The sequence below is a fragment of the Leptonychotes weddellii genome, chromosome 4, assembly GCF_054177405.1.
Source record: "Leptonychotes weddellii isolate Sample4059 chromosome 4, ASM5417740v2, whole genome shotgun sequence".
NCBI classification, from domain to species: domain Eukaryota; kingdom Metazoa; phylum Chordata; class Mammalia; order Carnivora; family Phocidae; genus Leptonychotes; species Leptonychotes weddellii.
The window spans coordinates 48662280-48688800 of NC_138372.1; the positions used below are offsets into that span (position 1 = coordinate 48662280).

Sequence of the window (26521 nt, forward strand, 5' to 3'; positions counted from 1 at the left end):
GCAGGCTCCCTGCCAGGCGGGAAGGCCGATGCAGGGTTCGATCCCAGGACCCTGGGATCATGACCTGAGGCGAAGGCAGACGCTTAACCGTCTGAGCCACCGAGGCGCCCCAAGAGAAAAATTGTATTTAAATAAAATTTTAGAAGTGAACTATGCTTAATGCAGAGAAGATAAATTAATTCATGTTTCTCTAGGTATAAAGTCCAAAAGCTGGACTTGAAACCATAAGAAAAGAATATTAAGGGGTTGATACAGATTCTAGAAGAACTAGTGCAGTTGTTCGTTTTAGGTTCTCCATCTAATCTAACTCCACTAATGAGACAAAAGACGCAGAGAAGGTAAAGTGGGGCTAAAGGTAAAAGTGAGGCTGAGGAGGGGCGCCTGGGTGGCTCAGTCAGTTAAGTGTCCAGCTCTTGATTTCCGCTCAGGTCATGATCTCAGGGTCGTGAGACTGAGCCCCCACATCAGGCTCCGTGCTCAGCACAGTGTCTGCTCAGGATTCTCCCTCTCCCTCTGCCTCTCCTCGCCACTCGTGTGCTCCCTCTCTCTAAAATAAATAAATAAAATCTTAAAAAAAAAAAAAAAAAAAGAGGCCAGGCCTATAATTCATTTAAAAAAAAAAAAAAGTGAGGCTGAGGAGTCCTAAGCAGAGGCAGAATTTTCAAAAAACCAATTTGATTTTGTATTTCGAGGACTACCCACCCCGTGGTTCCAGTCCTGTCAGAAGAGCAGGACCAAATACTAGTGTGACTTCCGACCAGTAGTAAGGAGCTGAACCCAGTTCACTATTGGCATGAACCTATCCCAAAAGAATCTCCCTGGGGATAGTCACAATCCCGTTTTTGTGAATTCTTATCAGCCTTTTAAAATTAGCCTTCAGTTCAATTATGGAAGTGAGCTTAAATATCGAGCTTAAGACACACTAAGTATTAAACTTTGCCAGTCCAAAAATGAAACCGCAACGTTCTCTTTTCTAAATTCACATGGGAACAAAAGGAAATGAGTCTACATTTACATGAAGATAAAAATATTTGCTTTAATTAAAAGAAGAAAATAAGATTTCTTTCTTTAAATCCAAAAATAAAATAGCAGCTGCATAGTTACAGAATGGGCTTCATCCTAACTGAACACAAAATGTATTTTTAGAAATAAGGCAGAGTGGATTAATGAAAAGGATACCAGAGTGAGAAAAAAATGGGTTGGATTCATGGCTCTAACATTTAATAACCTTGTGATTTCAGCCAGGTCACCTAAGGTATCTGAGCTTTTGTTTTCACATCTATTCAATGGAGATAGTTCCTTTTCTGCTACTGCACAGGGCTGATGTCAGCGATACGGTGTAGAATAGCATCATCATTCAATTTTGTCAGTTTCTCTCTCAAATGTATTATGGTTTAGATATCTTGCTAATTTGGTTTACACCTGAATAGTAGACATTCTCTTCTTCTCAGTGTCTTTCTTTAGTCTCTCCAAGCATAAATGCCCATTGAAATTTTTTTTTTCAGATTTTCAAAGTGTACCACTTTCTCACTTATTTATTCCATGTAAAATTTTAACCAAAGTTTTAAATCACATATAATCTGTGTTTGCCCACATGTGTGTATCTGATGCCTATCTCTTCCATTATCACACTTTTTATAGAGCTGCTTACTACATTTTCCAGATTCCATGATCAGATTTATGATTCCACTGATGATCCTTAGCCTGGCATTCCAGCCCCTCCATGACTGAGGCCAGCTCGCCTTCCCAACCTCATTTGCTGCACTCTTTTCCATGGATCGGCCACTGCGTGTCCTCCCAGGCCCGTGCCTTCCTGCCACTTGCCTTTGCTCAGGCATCGCCTCTCGGCCAGAAGGGCCATTCCCACTCTCTTCGTGTCCACAACTGACATCCTCTTCCAGGCCATCCAGATGCCTTCTCATCCATGAGAATTTTGTCCATGTTTCTCAAACTCTCCTCTCCCATTTTCCCTTCTATGAAAAGCTTGAGCACTTCACCTCTATGTCTCATTTGGCACAGTGGCATTCTCCTTTTAGAAATTAGTTTTGTGCTTTTCTTACTTCCCCTCCTAGGATATGAGCATTGGGAGGGCACTACAAGCTTCATTTATCTAGGTAACCCCATAGCACACAGCCCGGTGCCCTCAATAGTTAGTCTATGAAGAAATGGAGGTCTGTATCCTGCTAATATGAACTAGAAGGAAGAGTGTTTGCCTGCTTTATACTCTTCTCATCTTTTGTGGTTTTCCCTTTTCCTGATGTTTGATCCAGATTTATTTCTCTGAGAACACTGAGCTTTGTTTCAAAAATCGTAATCAACTATCATCACTTCCCATTGTCCCCAGCAGTCCTTGCACTAATGATTAGATATGTTAGATAGAGCATATCAGAAAAATCATCTTTCTCCCAATATCGTATGGGTGATAATGACATCCATTTTCCTTTCCTCTTCTTACTGATCTTCCCCGTGCTGCTCAGTGAAGTGTTTTGCTGATCTCCTACATCTCACTTGATTCTTCCTGTGGATGATGTAGCACAACTGGGAAGTCCTTTCAGTGAAAGCACCTAATAAATTCCTCCCTGGCTTCTGAGAATAAAGATAGTATAGAAAGAAAGGAAAATTCAGATTATTGATTTGCTTTATACTAAGACAGGAAATATGGATTACCACACAGCAGGAAGAATCAAGGGAAAGGAATTGAAAGTGTGCAATTTCCAGATCCTAGAGTTAGGTATTATTTCTTTCCCTGTTCCCTGTTATCTTTGAAAAATGGATGGGGTTATCAAACAAGTAGCTTTTCAAAATTTAGTTTAATGGACTGATTATTTACTAGAGGAAGAACGCTAATAAGAAAAAGAGTTCATGGGTTAGCCCGGTAATGGGTATTAAGGAGGGCACATACTGAATGGAGCACTGGGTGTTATATGCAAACAATGAATCATGGAACACTACATCAAAAACTAATGATGTAATGTATGGTGACTGACATAATAAAATTTAAAAAATAAGAAGAAGAAAGAAAAGAAAAAGAGTTCTTTATACCTGAAGCTAAGAGTCTGATGGTGTTAGTGGCCACGGTCTAACATGCAGTAAGACCACCAGACCAACAAAGGGGGTCAAATGAAAAAGGCAGCTGAAGAGAATAATTAGAGGCTTGATAGTGGAGGAATTAGGGTCTTCGTATGCAATTTTGTTGCAGGCAATCTTAATCTAGGGTGGAATTTCTTTTTTTTAATGGAGATATAGTTGGTATATAACATATTTCAAGTCTACAACATCAGTATTTGCATATATTGTGAAATGATCATTACAGGAAGTCTAGTTTAACATTCATCACCACACAGGGTTACAGATTCTTTTCTTTTGATGAGAACTTTTAAGATCTACTCTTGTAGCAACTTTTTAAAAAAGATTTTATTTATTAGAGAGCGTGAGAGAGAGAGCATGAGCAGGGCAGAGGCAGAGGGAAAAGCAGACTCCCTGCCAAACAGGGAACCCGATGCAGGGTTCGACCCCAGGACCAACCTGAGCTGAAGGCAGACGCTTAACCAACTGAGCCACCCAGGCGCCCCTCTTGTAGCAACTTTTAAATATACGACACAGTATTATTATAGTTACCATGCTGTGCATTATATCCCTAAGACTTACTTACCTATTAATGAAAGTTTGTATCTTTTAACCACCTTCACCCATTTCACCCACCCTACTCCCCACCATCTCTGGCAACCACCAATCTGTGTTCTGTATCTATAGTTTCATTTACTTTCTCTTCTTTGTTTTTTAGATTTTTTAGATTTCACCTATGAAATCATAAGGTGTTTGTCTTTCTCTAGCTGACTTATTGACCATAATGCCCTCAAGCTCCATCTATGTTGTCACAAATTTTCTCCTTTTATGGCTAAATAATCTCTCTCTCTCTCTCTCTCACTCTCTCACTGTATGTGCATGAGAGAGAGAGAGATTCTCTGTATCCATTCATACATTGATGGATGCTTAGGTTGCTTTCATAATGCTGCAGTGAACATGGGAGCCCATATATCACTAATAAGTTAGTGTTTTTGTTTCCTTCAGATAAATACCCAAAACTGGAATTGCTAGATCGAATGGTAGTTCTATTTTTTAATTTTTTGAGGAACCGCTCTACTTTTGTTCATAGTGGTTGCACCAATTTACATTCCCACCAGTAGTGCATAAAGGTTCCCCTTTCTGCACATCTTCACCAACACTTATCTCATCTTTTTTTATTAAGTTTTTAATTCCAATATAGTTAACATCTCTTGTTTTTGATAATAGTCATTCTACTAGGTATGAGGTGATATCTCATTCTCACCCCCTCCGTGACTGAGGCCAGCATGTCTTTCCAACTTCATTTGCCACTACTCTCTTCCGTGTACCATCACAGGCTTATGCATTCCTGCTGTCTGTGGTTTTGATCTGCATTTCCCTGATTATTAGTGCTGTTGAACATCTTTTCATGTACCTATTGGCTATCTCTACATTTTGGACAGTTGTCTATTCAGATCCTCTGTCCATTTTATAATAGCAGTTTGGTTTTTTGCTGTTGAGTTGCGTGAGTGCTTTATCTATTTTGGACATTAACCCCTTATCAGATACATGATTTGCCAGTATTTTCTCCTTTAGTAGGTTGCTTTTTCATTTTGTTGATGGTATCCTGTGCTGTGCAGAAGCTTTTCAGTTTCTTGTGCTCCCCTCTGCTTTGTTTTTTGCTTTTGTTTAACTTTTGGTGTTAAACCCAAAAATCATCACCAAGACTGATGCCAAGGAGTTTACCACCCATGTTTTCTTCTAAGAGTTTTATGTTTTTAGGTTTGCTTAAAAATCTGCTTATAGTCTTAAGGGGGTTCCCTTGCATAACAACTTTTCTCTTGCTGCTTTTAAGAGTCTCTCCTTATCTTTAATATCTAATAATTTAATTGTAATGTGTCTCCGTATAGGTCTCTTTGAATTCATCTTGTTTGATACTTGTTGGGCTTTATGGATCTGGATGTCTGTTTCTTCCCTCAGGGTAGGAAAATTTTCATCCATTCTTTGAAAAAGCTTTCTGCCCCTTTTTCTCTCTCCTTTCCTTCTGGGAACTCTATAATGTATATATTGATTTGTCTGATGGTGATCCATAAGTCCCTTAAGCTATCTTTATTCTTTTTTTTTACAACCCTGATTGGGTGAATTCCACTGACTTGTCTTCAAGTTCATTAACTCTTTCTTCTGGTTGATCTAGTCTGCTGCTGAACCTTTCTGTTGAATTTTTTTCAGTTGAGTTGTATTCTTCAGCTCTGAGTTTTCTGTTTGGTACTTTTAAGATATTTTCTGTCTCTGTTGAAATTCTCACTTTGTTCATGCATTATTTTCTTAAACTTTTTGACTGTTATTTCAAACTCCTCTCAGGTAAATCACTTATCTCTGTTTAATTGCAATCTGCTTCTGGATATTTATCTTGTCCTTTTGTTTGCAACACATTTCCGTTTCTTCATTGTCTTTGACTCTCTCTGTTGGTTTCTGCACGTTAGATAAAATAGCCACCTCTCCCAGTCTTCACAGAATGGTGTTGTGTAGGGGATGAACCTGGCCTGAGCTCTTAGTGTCCCTCAAACTTTTGTGATTATCCAAGCCTCCTCCTTTGTTCTTAGTGACTCTTAGTAGTTGAGGGTGCACTAAGACTTGTCAGTGTCCTAAAAGGATGGGTTGCAGTTAGCACCTAGATGCAGGCTGATTAGAACCTGGACACTCAGGCAGCAGCTGGGGAAGTATGTAGTTAAACCTCTTCCAGGAATAGATAGAAATGGAAGGTTTTGCCTGTTCCCTCTGTGCTGGGCCCAGGTACATAGTCATAGGTTGGGGGTAGAGAGGATGTTCCTGCATCCATTAAGAATTTGTTTTTTGTGTCCTACAGTACTGTAGGACACATGAATATAAGTTCTGTTGGCTATCAGAGTCAGGCTATCTAGAGACCATCCCTTGGGTAGCAGCCATAAAAGCTGGGGCACAGGCATGTGTAACAACTCCTTCTAGAGAGACACTGATGACTTGGAGTGGGCTGGAAGGAGCAGATGGGTTTGGTTTTTGTTTTGTTGATGGTTTCCTTCACTGTGCGAAATCTTTTTTGGTTTGATGTAAGCCCAATTTTGATTTTTGTTGGTTGGTTTGGGGTTTTTTGCTTTTGCTTTCCTTAGAGGAGACATATCCAGAAAAGTTTGATGTCCAAGTGATTACTGTCTATTTTCTTATATGAGTTTTATGGTTTTAGGTCTCACATTTAGGTCTTTAATCTATTTTGAATTTATTTTGTGTACTGTGTAAGGTGATTCAGTTTCATTCTTTTGCATATAGTTGTCCAGTTTTCTCAGTACCATTTATTGAAGAGACGGTCTTTGCTCAATTGTTTATTTTTGCCTTCTTTGTTGTTACTAATTGACCACATAAACATGGGCTCTCAATTCTGTTCCGTTGATCTATGTATCTGTTTTTGTGCTAACACCATGCTGTTTTAATTACTACAGCTTTGTAATATAATTTGAAATCTGGGATTGTGATACCTTCAGCTTTGTTCTTCTTTTTCAAGATTGCTTTGGCTATTTAGGGGCTTATTTGTAGTTCCAGACAAATTTTTGGATTTTTTTTTTTTTGGCTATAGTTCTGAAAAAATACTGTGGTATTTTGATAGAGATTGCATTAAATTGGTAGATTGCTTTGGGTATTATGGACATTTTAAGAATATATTCTTCCAGTCCATGAACATGTTATATTTTCCCATGTATTTTGTCATCTTTGAGTTCTGTCATCAGTGTCTTATGGTTTTCAGAAGATAGGTCTTTCACCTCCTTGGTTAAATTTATTCCTAAATATTTGATTCTTTTGATGCAGTTGTAAATGGGTATTTTTTTCTTCATTTCCCTTTCTGTTATTTCATTATTAGTGTATAGAAATGCAACATATTTCTGTATATTGGTTATGTATTACACAACTTTCCTGAATTCATTTATTTTTTTTTTTTTTAAAGATTTCTTTATTTTAGAGAGAGAGTATGCAGAGGGGAAGGGCAGAAGGAGAGGGCAAGAGAGAATCTTAAGTAGTCTTCACACCCATCGCAGGCCTCATGTGGGGCTCGATCTCATGACCCTGAGATCATGATCTGAGCCAAAATCAAGAGTCAGATGCTTAACTGAACCACCCAGGTACCCATGAATTCATTTATAAATTCTAACAGGTTTTGGTGGAGTCTTTAGGGTTCTCTACATATAGTATCCTGTTCTCTGCAAATATTGACAGTTTAACTTATTATCAATTTGGATGCCTTTTCTTCTTGTCTGATTGCAATTGCTAGGACTTCCAATAGTACATTGAATAAAAGTGGCAAGAGTGGACATCCTTGTCTTGTTCCTGATCTTAGAGGAAAAGCTCTATTTTTCATCATTGAGTATGTTAGCAATGGGTTGTCATAGATGGCCTTTATTATGTTATGATCCCTCCTTACCTACTCTTTTGAGTTTTTATCATGAATTCATGTTGAATTTTGTCAAATGCTTTTTCTGCATCTATTGAGGTGATCATATGACTTTGATCCTTCCCTTTGTAAATGTGGTGTATCACATTGATTGGTGTATATTGTGCCATCCTTGCATCCCTGGAATAAATCCCACTTGATGGTGGTGTATGGTCTTTTTAAGTATTTTTGAATTTAGTTTGCTAATATTTTTTGAAGATTTTTGCAACTATGTTCATGAAGGATATTGGCTTGTAATTTTTTTTGGTTGTATCTTTGTCTGGTTTTGGTATCAGGGTAATGCTGGCCATATAGAATGAATTTGGAAGCATTCCTTCCTCTTCTATTTTTTTGAATAGTTTGAGAATAGGAGTTAACACTTCTTTAAATATTTGGTAAAATTCACCTGTAAAGCCATCTGGTCTTAGGCTTGTTGGGAATTTTTTTGCTTACTGATTCAATTTTCTTAATAGTAATTGGTCTATTCAGGTTTTCTGTTTCTTTCTGATTCAGTCTTGGAAGATTGTATGTTTCTAGGAATTTATTTCTTCTAGTTTGTCCAATTTGTTGGCATATAATTTTCTGTAGTAATTATATATTTTTTGTATTTCTGAGGTATCCATTGTAACTTTCCTTTCCAATTTTGGGTTTTCTTTTTTTTTTATTGATTAGTTGGCTAATGGTGTATCAATTTTCAGAGAACAAGTTCTTAGTCTCATTGATCATTCTTGTTGTTTTTTAAGGATTTATTTCATTTATTTCCATTCTGATCTTTAGTATTTCCTTCTTTCTGCTAACTTTGGCTTTTGTTCTTATTCTAGTTCCTTTAAGCATAAGGTTAGATTGTTGAAGTTTTTGTTTCTTGAGGTAGGCATGTATTGCTGTGAACTTCCCTCTTGGAACTGCTTTAGCTGCATCCTAAAGATTTTGAACTGTAGCATCTCCATTTTCATTTATGTCCAGATATTTTTCTGATATGCTCTTTGATTTCTTCATTGACTTATTGGTTGTTTAGTAACATGTTATTTAGCCTACATGTGTTTGTGTTTCTTCCAGTTTTTTTCCTTCTAATTGATTTCTAACTGCTCTGATCAGAAAAGATACTTGATATGTTTTCTTAAACATATTGAGATTTGTTTTGTGGCCTATCTATCCTAGAGAATGTCCCACATGCCCTTGAATATGTATTCTGTCCTTTTGGAGTGGAATGTTCTGTATATATTGTTAGGTCCCTCTGGTCTAAAGTTTTATTCAAAGCCATTGTTTCCGTATTCATTTTTCTGTCTGGATGACCTATACATTGATGTAAGTAGTGTGTTAACATCCCCTACTTTTATTGTATTACTGCCAGTTTCTCCCTTATGTCTGTTAATATATTTTTTTTATATAGTTAGGTGTTCTTAAATTGGGTGCACAAATATTTACAATTGTTATATCTTCTTGGATTGATCCTTTATCAATGTGTAATGACCTTTTTTTCTTTTGTGACAGTCTTTGTTTTAAAGTCTATTTTATCTGAGTATTGGTACCCCAGCTGTGGGGTTTGTTTTTTGATTTTGGGGTTTTTTGGCTTCCATATACATGGAATAACTTTTTTCTATATCTTCATTTTAGTCTGTATATGTCTTTAGGTCTAAAGTGAGTCTTTTGTAGGTAGCATATAGATGGGTCTTTGGGTCTTACTCTTTTTATCCACTCTGTGTCTTTTGATTGGACCATTCAGTCCATTTACATTTAAAGTAAGTATTGATGTGTTCTTTGTCATTTTGTTAACTTTTTTGTTTTGTTCCTTTCTTTTGCTCTCCTCCCTTGTGGTTTGATGGCTTTCTTGAGTGTTTTATGCTTAGATTCCTTTCTCTTTACCTATTAGAGGGTTTTGGTTACCACTGGGTTCATATATAACATCCTATGTGTATACAGCAGTCTACATTGAGTTTGATGGTCACTTAAGCTCAAACACCTTTTAAAAGCATGAAATCTTTACTCCTTCCACATTTTATGTATATGATGTCTTATTCTATATCTTGTGTACCCCTTGACTAATTTTTGAATATATAATTAATTTTACTACTTTTGTGTTTTAATCTCCTTACTAGCTTTGTGATTGATCTACTACCTTTACTATGTTTACTTTTATCAGCAAAAGTTCTTCCTTTCATAATTTTCTTCTAGTTATGGCCTTTTTTCCACTTAAAGAACTCTCTTTAACATTTCTTGTAAGGCTGAATATAGTGTTCTTGGTTGTCAGTTTTATCCTTTCAGCACCTTGCATATAGCATGCCACTCCTCTGGACTGTAAAGTTTCTGCTGAAAAATCAGATGATACCCTTATGGGGTTTCCCTTGTATGTAACTGTTTACTTATCTCTTATTTGTAAGATTCCCTCTTCATCTTTAATTTTTGCCATTTTAATTATTATGACTCTTGGTGTGGACATCCTTGGGCTCATCTTGTCTGGGGCTGTGTTTCCTGGACCTGAATGTCTGTTTTCCCCTGATTAGGAAAGTTTTCAGATGTTATTTCTTCAAGTAAGTTCTGTTGCCTTCTCTCTCTCTTCTCCTTCTGGGTTCTTATAATGTGAATGCTATTATTCTGATAATGTTGCAGAGGTCTCTTAACCTGTCATTATTTATTCTTTTTGCTGTTCAGCCTGGTTGCTTCCCATTACCCTGTCTTCCAGATCCCTGATCCATTCTTCGGCATCCTCTAATCTGTTGATTCCCACTAGTGTATTGCTCGTATCAGCTATCATATTCTTCATCTCTGATTGGTTTTTATATTTTCTATCTCTCTGTTGAAGTTCTGAGTTCATCCACTCTTCTTTCGTCTGGTGAGTATCTTTATGACCATGACTTTGAACTTTTTATCAAGCATATTGCTTATCTCTGTTTTATTTAGTTCTTTTTCTGTGATTTTTGTCATCTTTCATTTGGGACATATTCCTTTGTGTCATTTTGTCTAACTCCTTGTTTGTCTACATATTAAGCAGGTCAGCTCTGTCTCCTGATTTTGAAAGTAGTGGCTTTGTGTAGAAGGGGCCCTGTTGTAAACTGTTGCTAGTCACTAGAACCAAGTACTCCAAGGGTGTTCCCTGTGTGGGCTACATGTGCCCTACTGTTGTGGCTGAGCTATGACTACTGCAAGTGGCCAGGCATGCAGGGCTTGCCCCCTGTGAGGCCTGGTTGCAGCTACTGTGGGTGCACTGGTGGGGAGGGTTTGCTTTCTGTGCTGCTGGCTTAGAGGCCTGACTGCAGCCACCGTAGGCTCACTGGTGGGCAGGGTTGGCACTCAGCCCAGCTATCTGTATAGTAATGAGCCACTTTGACTGCTGCATGTGTGCTGGTGGAGAGGGTTTGCGTCCCTCCCCTGCCCCGGGCAGGTCCACGAAGGAATGACATGATGGGGCATGTAGTGCTAGCAAGGCAGATGAAGAGTGCTAGAACTGACTCCTGGAAGCCTCTGGCTATCTAGGCTGGGGAAAGGCAAGAAAAATGGCACCTGCCAGCACTTTTATTTCCAGAGAAAACTCCTGCAGATGCCTGCCCCACTGGCACATGTCCTAAAATTAGTCAATAAATCTCCATGTATAGCCCAGGTACTTTTCAAACTCTTTCGTGCTGTGTCCTGGGCTGTTATTTGGCTTGTTGGCTCTTTAAGGGTGAAGACTCAGTTTCTTACAGCCCTCCAGCTCTCCTGGAGGTAAGCCTTGCTGATTTTGAAAGCCAGAGGTATGGATACTCAGCTTCCCAGTGCAGGCTGTTCGGTGTGGGCTCTGATCCCCTTGCTCCTCTGTGCTTATGATGTCCCTCCTGTTTGTGGGTAGTTGTGCTGGGGTTTGGTTCCATATTGCATTTCTGCTCCTCCTACCCTTTTCCGTGTAGCCTTCTATTGGCTGTGGAAGATCTGTGAGTCTTCAGGTCATCTTCAGAATTAGTTGCATAGATGTCATTGTTGCCCCTATGGGATGAGGTAAGCTCAGGATCTTCCTATTCTGCCATCTTCCTCTGAGCTCTGGAAACGGTCTTGAATTCCCCATGCACACCTGTGTTCCACTTGGGTCTGGAACCACTTGTGTTTTTACACCTACTAGTATGTTGCCACTTCTTTTGTTACTAGACAGACCCACCATCTAATTTGATATGCAGTTCAACTTCTTAGCCACTCACCTTTGTCAGAGGAATACTGACATCTCGTATAGGTATTCTGACGCAGTGGGGTTTAACTAGGTGGGGACAGCAGAAGCAATGCAATTGCTTTTTTTTTTTCCTTTCCCCCAAATATTGGGGGTGGAGGGGAGAGGGCACTCAGAGGCTGGTTTGTATTTTTTAAAAGTTCCACAAGTGATTTTGATATAGAAATCTTAATGTTTTAATTTGATAGATTTGCTATTTATCCTATTTTGTTTTTAGACCAAATCAGAATTGCTTTTCTTATAAATATCTTTAATGAATAAACCAATTTTTAATTTAGATATTAGCATTGTGCTTTTTCCCATAGGTATCCTCTTTAAGAAATGAAAAGCGAGGCTCATCATATCTCATCTCTGCCCCAGAAGGTGGTTCTGTGGAATTTGTTGACCAGCATTCTCAGGGCACAGGAGCTTATTACATGGAAACCTACTTTAAAAAGAAGCGCGTATATTGAGTTAAGTTCTCTCCTTATAACCTCATAAGGTTTTTTGCAGTATCTCTGCTGTTCATTGCTGCCTTAACTACATTCAGACTAGCCATATCCTTTAAATACGGGTTTCTAATTTCCCAGAAGGAACTGTATTGTGCAGCAAACAGAATTGCCAAATAAAAAATAAGTAGCAATAAAATAATACAGGACATTTTCCATTACAAGTAGATGCATCTTAATTGGTATTAACTTATAGTCCACTGGAGAAATTAACAATGTTCCACTATTCCTTGTTTGGGACTGGGAATAATTTTGACACCATATCTAAAAGTATGAAGCAATAAATGGGAAACGGTCTTGTTTCCTGAGCCTTAGAAGAATGAGTTTCTTATATGCCACTGTGCATTTCAATCTACTTTCCCTAGAAGTAATCTCATTTATAGATTTTTAGAACTTTTCCTAGAACTACAAGAGTGCAACTACAAAATGCAGTGGTGGTAATGTTATAAAGATGCTCTACATGCAAACTAAGTAATTACCCCCACATCAGCCCCACAACATAAATCCGAGAGTGATAGTAAGGTCCAAGTTCTACACAACTATAGATGCTTAACTTTTAATGTTATTTACCATTTATACCTTTTGTGAAAAACAAGCTATTTTTGGGAAAAAAAAAAAAGTAGCTTTGGTGAAATAATTTCAGGGGTTGGCAGCCTATACCCTGGGGTCAAGTTTAGTCCTCCACTTGTTTTTATACTGTCTGCAAGCTAAGAATGAGGTTTACATTTTTAAATGAAGTAGAACAGATTTAAGTTCTATGAAATTCAGATTTCAGTGTCCATATATAAAATTTTATTGGAACACAAACACGCTCATTCATTTACATACTGTCTAGGGCTACTTGTGTGCTCTAGTGGCTGTGACAGAGACCCATAGGGTCTGCAAAGCCTGAAATACTTAGTCTGGGCCTTTATGGGGGAAAGTGTGCTGACTCCTGGTCTAATGGCACTAATTCCCTAATCTAACTTCTGCAACACACTTCTAAGTGGCAAGCGATGTAGGTTTCTGTGTCTGATTTCATGGCATAAACTAGTGATGATCTAATTGCTAGAACAAGGCCTGTTTGGATCCTCAAATGCCCTATTTCCACAGTATAGTTCAACCGTCAATACTGAAGGAGCACTGTGGAGTAACAGTGTAACAATTTTGAGCTAGTAAGTTATACCTCACTTTCTGCTTTGTCTCTTATTCTTTTGTAGCGTTAGGCTGAAAAATGATCAGCTATTTAACTCAATTTACTTCAGCAAGAATTGTGATTATTGCATATAACTTTTGACATCATTTCCTGAAGACTTTGGTATCAGATGAGAAACCCTTTGCCATCTAGAAATTTCCAAGTTTGTTCCTTGTTATGAGTCTCAATGAGCCTAGTCTTTTTGAAATCAGATTAAATGTCTTGTAATAAGGTACCCTATTCTAATTATCAAGTTTAAAAGTGGTACATACGATTTGTAAAGAAATTGGTCTTATTTATTTCCTATTAACTTCTATTAGAAAATGACAGCTAGAAAGTTAAGGACTGGCATCAGTTATGACTCAGCAGATGAATAATGGTTTCTCCATGTTCTGTGCTTCTCCTTCCCATTTCCTATTGCATTAAGCATCTTCAATGCTTAGTCACACCTCTCTGATAATATAAACAGAAGATGGTGAATTTTAAGTCAGAGCTGCAAAATGAAAGCAGGGAGAGGTTGAAAAGAAGGATGATAGCACATATGGATCTGCCCTCTGTGTATCATTGGATAGAACAGATAAGTACCAATCAAGTGGTGTTTGTAATAAGGACCATTACCAAACTCCGCCCCCCCCCACAAAGTCTATACTGTTATTATACTGTTATTTTTCTATGTAAACAAATTGTTTGAATGCTTTGAAAATGAAATCTTAATATTAAAAGGCATTTGCATGTGAAGTCTCTAGTATATTTATTTGTATAAAGAGTAAACAAAGTGCATATAGAGTGGCCACAGGTTTGACACAGACAGAGACCTTGGTGATGTAGGGTTATTGAATAAATTTAAATGGCAAGTTTATTGTTGCCATTGAATCAATCCAGAACTCTTTAGGCTCAAAAGGTGAAAAGTAAGGATATCAAACAAATGCTAGACAGCATTAACAAAAAGTTTTTCAGACTCTTGGTCATCAAGTTCTTACGGTTCACATTGAATCAGAGATTAGACATTTTTGATTACCCAGCTACCTCCAAGCAAACTGAAAACGGTCTAAAAACTGTCTAGTAGCTCCTGAACTCTTGTATATGGATGGTTAAGTACAAAAACGCTGATTGGTTGCACACAGCATCCAAAACCAATGCTGCAACAGCTTGCCCCAAAGTGGTAGAGTGAGTTAGTTAGAAAAGGATATACATTAACATTTCTGAAAAGCAGGTATGATAGTACCCGGGGTCTTGGAGTCCATTCTGATTAAAGGTATACTTTTTAGGAAAGCACAGGCTTGGTTCTCAAGAATTAACAGGCAACAGAGTATCTATTCCACAGCTGTCCCCCTGGCTCTGACCAGTTTTCTCAAAACTCAGTATTGCTGGTCACCCACGGGGACAGGAGCAAAGCCACTGAAGAGACAACTCAAAGTTTAAGTCCTACTGGTGACAGGAATACACTCATCTTGGTATAGAAACAATAGTCTACTAATGGGTATCTAATATTTCAAGAATGCTTGGTCTATCACTGTAGAGATATTGAAATCTGAGGGCATGTTAGAGTAGTGCCTAAGTCCATCAATCTCTATCTGCCGGGAAAGCATTTCAGATCAACAGGCGGCTGGGAACAAGGGCTTCTGTCAGCTCCTCTCCCTTTCTGGTATGCAACTGGGACAGTACGCTAGCCAAACAGAACGGTGCTTTCCATTCTTTTCAAAAGGAGGAGTGCTTAAGTGCTTTCTATTGTTTCGGTGGTCATTATCTGTTACCGGTGCCAAATTTCAAGAGGGAAGTACGTACACATAATAAGCACCACAGTGTGCCTTACATACCCAAATACAAATTTTTCCATTAAAAATTTTAAATGGCTTGGGTATTGGTTGGGGAAGGAGGACCTGATACACAGGAGTTTAAATGTTATCCATGCTTCTTATTTTAAAAGTGCTTCAAATCCTTCAATAAGGTTCTGAAAAGTTGTCCGATTGGATGGTTGGAATTCCCAGCATTTTCTCATAAGTTGATAAACCTGTAAGAAGGGCGGGGGAATCGAGTTAAAAAAATTCTTGGAAATGGACTTACCACTACTTATAAATGGACTTATTACTCAAAGTATTACTGACGAACAATCTATCTTGAGAAGCTCATGAATCGACCTTCCAGAACATCCAGGTCATTACATCTCAGTGCAGACTTGACTCTAAATTCCCTCACTGGTGGTTCTTTGATTCATACAAACTCTTCAGTACATCTCAAATAGTCTTTAGAGTTGGCCTTAAAGGCTCAAATCACCTTAGAATACAGAAAACTGAATAAATGTCATAAATGCTACTAACATGCAATTACAGCTGAGCTGCAAACAACACAGATTTGAACTGTGCAGGTCCAGTTATATACACAGTTTTTTCATTAAATATGATCTAGTGCTATAAATGTATTTTCTCTTACCATTTTTTTCTCTTGTAATTATTATCAGTAAGGCTCCTGGTCAACAGGAGACTTAAGTTTTGGGTAATCAAAAGCCACATTCAGATTTTCAACTGTGTAGAAGGTCAGCACCCCTAATCCCGTGTCAAGGGTCAACTCTATATGTACTTGTCACAATCAGGCTACACTAGAGTGTGCTGCTTTAGGGTGCTCACTGAGGTGAGCCTACTTTTGGAGGGAATCCTTACTTTAAACCTAACTTGTGGCTGTCATCTGCCCCAAAGAAGGTTTTACAGATGTCTGATCTGAAATTCAGCTTCAGGAAATTATTTTAAAAATGACTTTTCTACTTCTTCCCACCCAAACCCTTGCCAAGTAACTCAAGCCCTGAAAACATAAACTGAGTTTATTACTGTAAAATAGCCCACAAATACCTCATCTGGACAGTGACGTGGACAAGGCAAACGTTTTCCTTCTTTTAATGTATTCACAAGTCTTGTGACTGTCATCTGGCCATGAGTTGGGCCTATCATTTTCAGGAACAACTATGTAAAATCAAACCAAATCAAGTATTTTAGCATATATTTATATCAACAGTAGATTAAGGTAAAATTTCTAGGTCTAACTGTAAATTAAGATAATAAAAAGGCTTTTTTCCTCAGTAACTTTATTTTTCTTAAAGATTTTACTTATTTGACAGAGAGAGGGGGGAGCAGGAGAGGGAGAAGCAGACTCCCCATTGAGCAGGGAGCCCAACGTGGAGCTGGATCCCAGGACCCTGGGATCATGACCTGAGCCAAAGGCAGATACTTAACCGACTCAGCCACCCAGGCGCCCCTCTCCTTAGTAATTTTAAATGAAAGCCCAAAATCTTGATTAGCTCTCAATGATCAGTCTGTGATTACACTCTCTCAGACTTTACCAACCATCCCTTCCCCTGGCTGAAGACACTGTCTCAGTGAAAATGATCTTAAATCATTTATGAATTCCTGAAGCTCAAACAAGGCCCTCCCCACTGCTCCCTCATTCTCCCAGGAAACTGCCCCTGGAATCCTCACACAGGTAAGATCCCTGAAAGTCAGCATCATTTTCTAGAACTTGGGCTCCTTGTGAAATGAGGACTTGAGAGAGCCACAAATTTAAGTGTCAAGTGACATACCATGTTAAATGGAAAAGTGACGCTTCCCACTGTAACACACTAACTGGATTCCCTTTAAGAACAAAATTTACACATTTTCAATGGGTGCTGGATTTGGATGAAGATACAAGGAAGACTTACCGCCATGGGGCTGTAATCTGAGTCACAGTAAGTAAGCAGCTCATGCAGAGTCACTCCAAACGACCAGACATCAGAGGCGATATAAAATTTACACTGAATTAAACATTCAGGAGCATACCTGAAAGAAAGCAGACCATGAAACTTCATTTCCTGGGAAGGATATTCCAACACATTACAGAGTATCTCCAAAAAAATCACTTCTTCAGCTTTTCTCAGTGTTTGATGTATTAATCACACGTCTGCTGATGCACATATCTGACATGAACAATACCGTCACAGGCTCTCCGTAGCATGTATTTGCTTTAAAGTATTAGTTTGTGCTCTTCATTCCACGGGCTGTCCATGTGGAGGAGGCATAGGATGACACACCCCAAGTGTTCTTTGCAAGTTCAAAATCAGTCAGCAGTGACCTCACTGTGCAGCCTTCTTCCAAGGTCAACTGTTTCGTTGGATGACACCCAACTCCCCAAGCCAGAAACGGAGGCACCCCTATATCCAGGTTCCTATACTTCTCAAACCTACTCACTTCTCTTAAGGCCCACCGTCACTGTCCTAACCACTGTCCTAGTTCACACCCTCACTGGCTCTGGTTGAATCACACTCCCTTAGCTCCAATCTTGCTCCCCTCCCATCCACAGTGATCTTTTTAAAGCAAAAGCCACCGTTCTTAAACCCTCCAGTGGTATGTCCCAAAGCTCGAAGGTAGAGTGCCAGCTCTGTGACTCGGCCTCCGGTGCTCCGCCTTAGCAAGTCCTTGAGACCTCCCACTTTGTCGTGATCCAGTCCCACACCGAGCTGATTCAGATTCAGGTCCTAGGATATTCACTGCTCTCATCTCATTCTTGCTAGTCACACATGCCTTCTTCTACCATCCTTACAAACCCCATGGATCTTTTAAAGTCTTAATAGGACTTCCAGAAAACCAAACCTAAACCTTTCCATGCTTATACCACCATGAAATTGGCTGCCCAATCCATTAAATTCTATACTCAGTCTGCTTGTTCACCACGGATCTCTAGTACTAGTACCCAGCACAAAGTAGGGCCCTGATACATATATTAATGACTGAATGAAGCCTTAGGCTCCATGAGTGGGAGATATCTAGGTTTGTGTCTATGCGGGACGCACCTCAGAGGTATTGATTTGTTCTACAGGAGCAGTAGAGTAGAGGCTTAAACAGCTTCTCCCTTGGATGGTGTTCCAGGCTGCAAGGGGTCACAGTCAGGGTGCAGCCTTCTGACCAAGACACTGCGGTGATCCATGAGCAGATGGCCAAGTTCCCTGTGGACTGTGCTCCGCTCTGCTCTGTCTGGGATCTCCCTGAATCTGTCAGTGCCTACTTCCTCACCTCGTTCCCACCCCTTCTTCCTACCTGCCCTCTAGGCTTTCTGTGCATGCATGTGACCCCTACCACTACTAACAGTTTTAAGGACTGTGTCAGATGAATGCCCTCTCCCGGGAAGCTGGAAATGTCGGCCACCGGGTGGTTAGCGTCCTCCACTCCTTGGAAGATGGTGTCGTATGAACCTTAGGCATTTCTATGTGGGCTGCTTTCTAGTGACACAGCCTAAAAGGTGTTTCTTGAGGGCAGAAATCAATCAATTCCAAATGCGCTAAGTTCTTTCCAGCCACGACTTGGGCAGGAAGAATAAAAGACATTAACATAACATTAGATTCAGTTACCAAAACACAGGGCTGTCCCGATCATCCTTGACTGTGTAGTACTCCTTGTCAGTTTCAATTGCTTTGGTCAAACCAAAGTCTCCAATTTTCACTTGGTGCTCACTCTCAACGAGGACATTTCTTGCTGCCAAGTCCCGGTGAACGTACTGCCGAGAACCCAAATAGTCCATCCCCTGAGGGAGAGAGGTGAAGGGAGAGTGCATTTGCTAAAGGTTAGTTCAGGTTCTGTTTTGTATCCATCACTGCTTCATGAAAAAGCACCAATGTCATTTCATTTACCTATCACTCGTTTTTTTGGTTTGTTTTTAATGCAAGAATAGTTTAGACTAACCCAATTCAAAGAAATACACATTAAGTCAGCCATATTAACAAATCAGTTTTCTTAGTACTGGCTAATTTTCATCCAAATCATGCAGAGCAAAATGGTACAGGTACAATTACTGGAAAGCTTCCCACTTGCAGTCTAATTACAACCCAATTACCCAGGACAGCGTGCCTGATTTTTTGATCTTTGACGTGGTTTTTTTTCTTTTACCTTACAAATCTGAACGGCGTATTTTAATTGCTGTTTGAGGTTAATTTTGTTCTTATTCTTTGGAAGATATTCCTTAAGGCTTCCTGAAGGCAGAAATTCCATGATGAGCTTAATACCATTTCCTCCTGTTTAGAAAAAAACACCCATCAGGACAAGGTCGCCAGATGAAGGAACTGTGGGAGAGTAGAGGGTGCAGGATCTGGAGATGCAGGCCCTGAGCTGATTTCAGTGTCACCCCTGAATCACTACTGAACCTCTTAAGCTCCAGAACCTCGGGACCCTCAAAGAACGGAGATAGTTACACTCATGTACATAACAAAGCCCAGTCATCAGCACCCACTGAGCTAACAGTGCTCTGAAAACCACTGTGGATGACTGGTTTTTAAAAATTACGAGCCACATCATTTCATCACCAATTTTGGAATACAGTTATGTATTGTACTGGCTTGTAAAAAAAGATACACTTAGTAGTAAATACTGCTTGCCACCCTGATATAGACAACTAGAAAATGAAAGATCCTGGCTAGGGCTGGATCAGAATAGGAAAAGCAGACAATGGGTGTCACTTTCATAGGGCCTAAGTGTGAATATCGGATGAGTGAAGCCCAGTCTCCAGTACTGGAGAGAGAACGCTGGGATCATCCCTGGCGGCAGGGGAAGCTGGGTGGCTTCCCTGGCAGCTCTGCGCTGAGGGACGTGACTGTGCGTATGATGGTGAAGCTGCAGAGCTCCCGGGAACCACCAGCGAGCATGTCCAGGTGGCCCAGATACAGCCGAGGGCACTGCCTGCTCACACGGGCCTTTTAACCCCAGACAGTCCCTTCGTTTTCAAACCAACCCCACCGTGCCCAACATACCGTCTTCTGTACAGATGCCTTTGTACTTCACAATGTTCTCATGATAGAGGTTCCTTAGGATTTCAATTTCCTTCTTCAGGTCAGCTATGTGGTTGCCTCCACTCTCGGGCTTCAGGGATTTGACCGCCACCTGCTCCCCGGTATTGTCCCCCTCAGGGTCATACCTGCAGAGCTCAACCTTCCCAAAGTGGCCCTAGAAGGAAAGACCCGTGCGCTTGATGAGAGGAGCCCCACGCGGGGCCAGCAGGGACACTTACACGAGCCTTGCTCCTTGTGCCGCTCCCATGAAGGCCAGGGGCGGGAGGCACAGCCTGACCTCAGGGGCAGCAAGCTCCTACCTGGGCCCTTCCTCTCTTGGTCTCACGTGCCATCCCCTCTGTGACGGGGCTAAGATAAAGAGGTATCAGGGGACTGGTGAACCGACACATCAATCCCAGTTTCCATGAAAATGTAACCCAAAAGGAAATGAAAGTGGTTTCTGGCCCTGCAGGACAACCGTGGTGTTCTCTGAGAGCCATGGGCCCAGGCTGAAGGACGGGCACCACCATGCAGCTGAAAAGAGCACTGCATGAAGCGTGTTTACCAGCCGTGGGATTAGCTCCCAACCAGGCCACTAGGCAGTGATGTGGGCCCAGTCACCCCATCTTCCGAGCTGGCTCCGGAGGGGCTCCATGCCCACAGCAGTGGCAGCCTCTCGGGGATGGTGTGAGGAACGAAGGACCCCGCACCTGTCAAGTGCCAACACACAGCCTTGGCTCACAGGAGGTACTCAGTGCAGGACACAGTCTATGTTCACTTAACCGAACTACAGGAAATCTGGACAAAGACGCAAATCGCAGTAGCTTTTCTGGTCACATGAGCTGTTCGGAAATTCCCATTCGAGATCCAAGGGAAAAGCTGATACTCTATCTGGCCTGTGTAGTAAATAATCCCTCATTTAAGCAGCTTCGCAGGATACAGATACCCAGGAAAGTCTGAGATAGGGATTTTTCTGTTTCTACCCCATCTATACCTCTTCCCCCAGATCTCTCCCTTCCCATTCTCTTCCATCCCTCAGAGAAGAGTCAAGTCTGGAGGGAGCAGACCAACATCCTGTGTGCATATCCAGCCCTCTGGATGTATATGCACACTGTCACCCTGTGTCAAATGGAGAATGTGATTCAACTGGCCCAGAGGAAACGCAGTGAGATGCTTTCTCTCATAAACCTTGGCCCGAAATGACAGAGAATGGAGAGCGGCTTTGGACGCAGAGAGAGGTGACATGGTCAGCAGGGAACTCCAGCCTAACTTGCCTCCCCCAAGTCACGGATCCTCTTCAAGAACCGCTTTTCAAAATGTGTGGGATCTACTTCGATTGCCGGCTTTCTTTCGGAAACAATGTCTGGATCTAAGAGGGAGAAAAGAAACCACGTTAAAAAGGAATGACTGCCATTCACGGGCTCCTCGTTATTCACCCGCTCCCCTGGGCCACTGGCTGTTCTCAGCTGCAGAGCAAGACTGTCTTACTCTGCTCTTCCAGTTTATTGATGTCTCTCATGATGGCTCGGAAGAAGGGTCTCTGGTTGGGGTCATAGTTCATGCAGCGGGTCATAAGGTCAGCCAGCTCCTTACAAGATGGTGTCACTGGCCGGCACCGGCTTTCGTAGAATCTCTCTTTCTGTAAAGAAGAAAACCACATGGAAGAAACCAAAGGAACCAGTCACTAACCTTTTAGCCTCAGTTACCATCCCTAATTTAATTCCCAACAGCTGTGCTTCATAAACATGTGTGTTACTGTTGCCTCATTGTGGTTTAGGTAAATCTTAGTCCCCACACAAAAACCCACATTCAAGGAAGATGGGCAGTATACCCCAGTCCCAAACAAGCTGCATTCCAGGGAAGTCACGCAGCCTTCCTGGAATACAACTTGGCAATATGTGTAACAACCTTCAGATTCTTCAAATCCTCTGACTCATTAATTCCAACTATTGAATGACTCAAAAATAAATCAGACATAAAGATTTATGTTCAAAGATATTCCCTGCAGAATTAGATAGAACATTACAAATTTAAAAACAACCTAAATGCCAAATATAAAATTAGTTAAGTAAATTTAAGCTTAATGAGACAACTCCTACATTAAATTTGTAAAATTGTAAGACATATTTAACTGCCTAAGAAAGAACTCACGATATTAAATACAGCCTATATATCTACATCTGGGATAAAGAAACTCAACAAATATCTGTGTTAATTTTGCTGACTAATGGGCACTTAAAATCTGAGCTAAATAGGATTATAATGTTCCACCAGCACATATTTGCCTGGCACTCTACATGCATTATTAATCTTCACAACAGCCCCGCAATGTGTTATTTATCCCCATTTTACAGATGATGAACTGAGGCTCAGGGAAGTTTAGTGACACTTTCGAGGTCACACAGCCAGTAAGCCTGTGGAGGAGATTCAAACAGACATCCACCTCTTCCCACAACATGAGGTTTCCTGACAGCTCCCGAGACATCCCTGAGTGCTCAAGGAGTCCTCACTCGGCTCGCTCACCTCAATCAGGGTCTTGTCTTTCAGAGGGATCTCGCCATTGTAGCAGATCTCCCAGAGTGTGGTTCCAAAGCTCCATTTGTCAGCAGCCACACTCAGGTTCTTGGAGTCTTCAACACACTCGGGAGCAATCCATGGGATTCGTTCTATGCACTCTAGAAAAAGACGGGAGATGTTTCCAGATCAGTTTCTGGAATCACCTGGGGCGTAAATCACTGTCATTGCAGCAGGAACTGTGAACTAACGAAGAAACTATTTTAAGCAATGTTTCCAAACACGGACCATGGCTGCCTTGGTCCCGTGGGGAGCTTGTGAAAGGTGCCGCCTTCCAGGCCCTTCACCCCTGGCACTTCAGATGCATCAGTCTTTGTCGGGCCAGCAGATGTGTCTGTTTACCACATGCCCCCCAGGAGGTCATGCAGGGCCAGTCTTCTGAAGCTCTGGCCTCAGAAAGAGCAAAGCACCCCAGGGGTGGAGGCCAACACCCTGGGGAAGGAGAACCAACGCTTAAGAAAGGAAAGACAGGAAGAGAGGCCCACCCATACAGAGTAGGCCTGGGCTAATCTCATGCACTCCGCACAATCCCCCTGCAATGCCGTGCTTGCTTTATGTGGGAAAGGACAAGGGAAGAAGACTGAGGTGAAGCTGTCCTACATCGCTTGCCCCTGGCTACTTCTGCAGCCCTGTTTGGGCTTCCTGCCAAGACCAGTGACTGGAACAGACACCCCTGCTGTATCCAAGGAAATGCCCCTTAACAAGAGCTTGCGGCCTCCCGGCCCCTGCGGGAGAGAGAGGCAGGAGGGCCACTCCTGAACGGGGCATTCCCAGTCAAGCCCACCTCACTGACCTACAAGGCCTGCATGAAACCCCAGCGCCTCCCTGAGCCATGCTCTGTCCCCAGCTAAATGATGTCCCTTTCTCTCTGAATGCGCACAGCGCTTTACTGGCCTCTCTTGTGGGGTACCCAGGCTTCTCTACTTGCTCTGAGCTCTCCTGGGTCTGTGTCTCAGATGCTTGCTGAGGACAGGACCCTTGAGAGATTCCGGGCTGAATCTGCACAGACTGTGGGAAGTTGGGCGGGTGAGAAGCACGACACAGGCACTAAAGGATGCTTCCCATTCCCCTTTTAAGGAATGGATATTTTAGGTCTTATTTGTAAGGCCTGTTTTCATCCTGGTTCCCTTCCAAACGTAGCCCATGCTTTGAATTACAGAGCAAAACTCCCAAGTGCCAGGCACTGTGCCTGGTGCTGGAAACTGCCGGCCAGCAGAGGCCAGGGCCCCAGGCCCAGGGGCATACTGCTATCCCAGATATGGCCTACTGGCCCAACTCATGCAGCGCTGGTTTCAGTGTCTCAGCTCCCAGGCCTGTCCCTTCCTGTAGAGCCCCTGAGGTCACGATAGCCTCATTCAAAGCACACAGGACCACAGCAATCACTCGGGTGCCTCCCCAAACTGCTCACCAACTACAGTTGAAGACCAAGGAGACCCAGCTCCTCCTGACACCCCTCTGACCATCCCCAGCCCCAGCAGCCTCCCTCTGTGCTACCCCAGCACTGAGAACAAAGATGTGCCTTGGGTGAGCTGTGTTTTTCCGACCACTCAGCTCCCTGAGGGCAGGGACTGGCCCTCCCTCAGCTCCCCATCTCCCCCGGCCCCCAGGTCACAGGAGCACCAAGGCTGTCTGCCAAAGTGTCCTTTTTAAAAGGAAGCACACCTGAACCCTAGCCCCCTTCTCCCCGCTGGCCTGACCCTAATTAGGGCGGGGGCAGGGAGGGTGGAAGGGTGAGGGTGGGGATGGGAACTGGGGTGGGAGGATGAGGGAGACACACCCTGCCTGGACAGCACTGTGATGGGGATGCCAGGGTCACTGAGCTTGATGAACGGGCCGCACTCGCTGTCAATACCCTCGCGGGCCAGGAGAAGGTTTTTTGTGCACACGTTTCCATGGACCAGGTCTTTATCCTCCTGCAGAGTGAAAAGGGTGAAATCAGTCAAGCTGCCTGTGGGGCTGCCTGTCTTCCCTCCTTCCCTCACTCCCTGTTTCCAAGCCTGGCCCCTCAAGTCATCTCTCCATATTCCCCAGCGACAGCAATGCCCAGGCAACCCAGCTCTCCCCCAGTTATCTGTGTCACTCAGGCACATCAAATCGTGGCCTTCTGCCCCCCAGTTCCCTCACCAGTGAAACGGGGATAATGGTGGAGCAGGCCTCCTAGGGCTTGTGAGAATGACACTCATGAGAACCTGTGTAATGCACCAACAGCTGAGTCATGGGAAGCGCTACTGATGCAAGCAATTTCACTCATTCATTCGACAAGTATCGCGCTATTTTCACTCCAAGCTTTGCTGCATTCCAGAAGTCAGTCCTCTGATGTGATAAAACCTCCCTCGAAACAGGATTCATACCCAAGCACACGAATGGCCCCAAATGACCGTTTTCAGGAAGCAACAGGCACACCTGTGTTTAACCACAGAGCCCGGGCCCCTGCAGCCTGCCTGGCTAGACTCCTTCCTGCCACCCCCTACAGGGCATTCTGGTTCCTGGTAGAGACCACCACGGACATCAGAACACACTTACCAAGTAACTCAGGGCGCTGGCCAGCTGTTTGGCAACTTTGAATTTCCATGGTGTGGTGAGGACATCGCTTTTCCGGTGCATGAAGAGATCCAGGGGCCCGCCTTCCACAAACTCCTCCACCATGATATCTACAAGCACAAAAGTAGCCACATCTGGAACCTTCTGTACATCTGAGACAGTATCTTCCCTCATCCTCTGAGGAGAACCCACTTTAGTGGCTGGTACTCAGCTTGGGAGGATGGCAACATCCTTGTGAGGTGCAAACATCAGAGTGCCTCCACCCCTGCCCAGAGCGCCTTCCATTCTGACTCTCAGCTTGCCTACCCCACCCTCCCGGGTCCAGACCAGTGTGCGGCCAGAGCTGGCAACAAGTAACATTCAAGAAATGAGTGAAAAATAAACGGCACTTCATTCCACGCCCACTATTAAGCACGAGACCTGCTTGCTACCTCAAGTTCCTCGACTGCAAGAAGAGGCAAAAACCCCAAGCAATGTGAAGGTGGCTTCGGCCCCAAATCGTCATCACAGCACCCACGTTCCCCAGCCAGGCCAACCTCCCCTTCCAAAGCGAATACACTTACTCTCCACGTCTCGGACACAGACGCCATAGAGGTACACGATGTGTTTGTGGGAGACCTGCCTCATCATGCTGGCTGCTTCAAAGAAGGCCTGTGGGAGGATAGCACAAGGGAATGTCAAGGGCCAGACACCACGGCTCTGATGCCAAAGGAGCTCTGCTGAGAGGGAAGTCAATGGGCCCCAGGAACACTCACCACTGTCATCATCCCAGGCCCTGAAACGGTTCCCCTGGCCTTGACTGCCCAGGGGCATTGCCAAGCCTTTACCTAGGGGCCAATCTGGCTGGGGTATGGAATCTGTTTAGAAAACCTAACAGGATACAGAGCCAGGCTGGCAGCAGAGGCTAGGTGACAATTTCCGCATTGGGTACTCATATCCACCACTTTCTCTTCCTTTAAACTTTGGGAAATAACAACATTTGGCACTGTAGTAGAATAAGTGAAAAACCAGATCTCTGTCGAGACTTGGCTTTATCACTCTCTAACAGTGTGTGGGATCTTGGGTAAGTCCTTTTACTCCCGTGGGCTTTAATTTTCTAGACTGCAAAGTGATAGTCCTGGACTACATCAGGGACTTCGAGAAGATTCAGCTAGAGTCCTGGGGCTCCACAGAACCACCACAAGGACCTCTATGGGAGGAGAGTGAGAGGGGCAGGGAGGGGACAGGCTGCTCAATGCACTTCATCTTCAATCTTCCCTCACTTACTTTA

The 26521-nt window shown here is 42.5% G+C and overlaps 2 protein-coding genes across 5 annotated transcripts in view; one reads left to right on the forward strand and one right to left on the reverse strand.

Annotated features, from left to right (window-relative positions):
• Nucleotides 1-14093, forward strand: part of RAVER2 (ribonucleoprotein, PTB binding 2) — an 80736-nt gene extending 66643 nt beyond the window's left edge. The window contains exon 12 of the mRNA XM_081817083.1: nucleotides 11999-14093. Within this exon, the coding sequence (XP_081673209.1) occupies nucleotides 11999-12145 (147 nt within the window). The 3' untranslated portion in view covers nucleotides 12146-14093. The remainder of the gene's footprint in view (nucleotides 1-11998) is intronic.
• JAK1 (Janus kinase 1) overlaps nucleotides 14090-26521 on the reverse strand; it is a 120167-nt gene continuing 107735 nt past the window's right edge. For all 4 annotated transcript variants that reach the window (XM_081818554.1, XM_081818557.1, XM_081818556.1 and 1 more), the window contains exons 14-25: nucleotides 25815-25902; nucleotides 25234-25361; nucleotides 24488-24623; nucleotides 22660-22811; nucleotides 21625-21775; nucleotides 21411-21505; nucleotides 20119-20311; nucleotides 19262-19386; nucleotides 18727-18899; nucleotides 17044-17161; nucleotides 16199-16309; nucleotides 14090-15366 (exon numbers count right to left, since the gene is read on the reverse strand). In XM_081818554.1, coding sequence (XP_081674680.1) covers nucleotides 15271-15366; nucleotides 16199-16309; nucleotides 17044-17161; nucleotides 18727-18899; nucleotides 19262-19386; nucleotides 20119-20311; nucleotides 21411-21505; nucleotides 21625-21775; nucleotides 22660-22811; nucleotides 24488-24623; nucleotides 25234-25361; nucleotides 25815-25902 — 1566 coding nt within the window. In that variant the 3' untranslated portion in view covers nucleotides 14090-15270. The remainder of the gene's footprint in view (nucleotides 15367-16198; nucleotides 16310-17043; nucleotides 17162-18726; nucleotides 18900-19261; nucleotides 19387-20118; nucleotides 20312-21410; nucleotides 21506-21624; nucleotides 21776-22659; nucleotides 22812-24487; nucleotides 24624-25233; nucleotides 25362-25814; nucleotides 25903-26521) is intronic.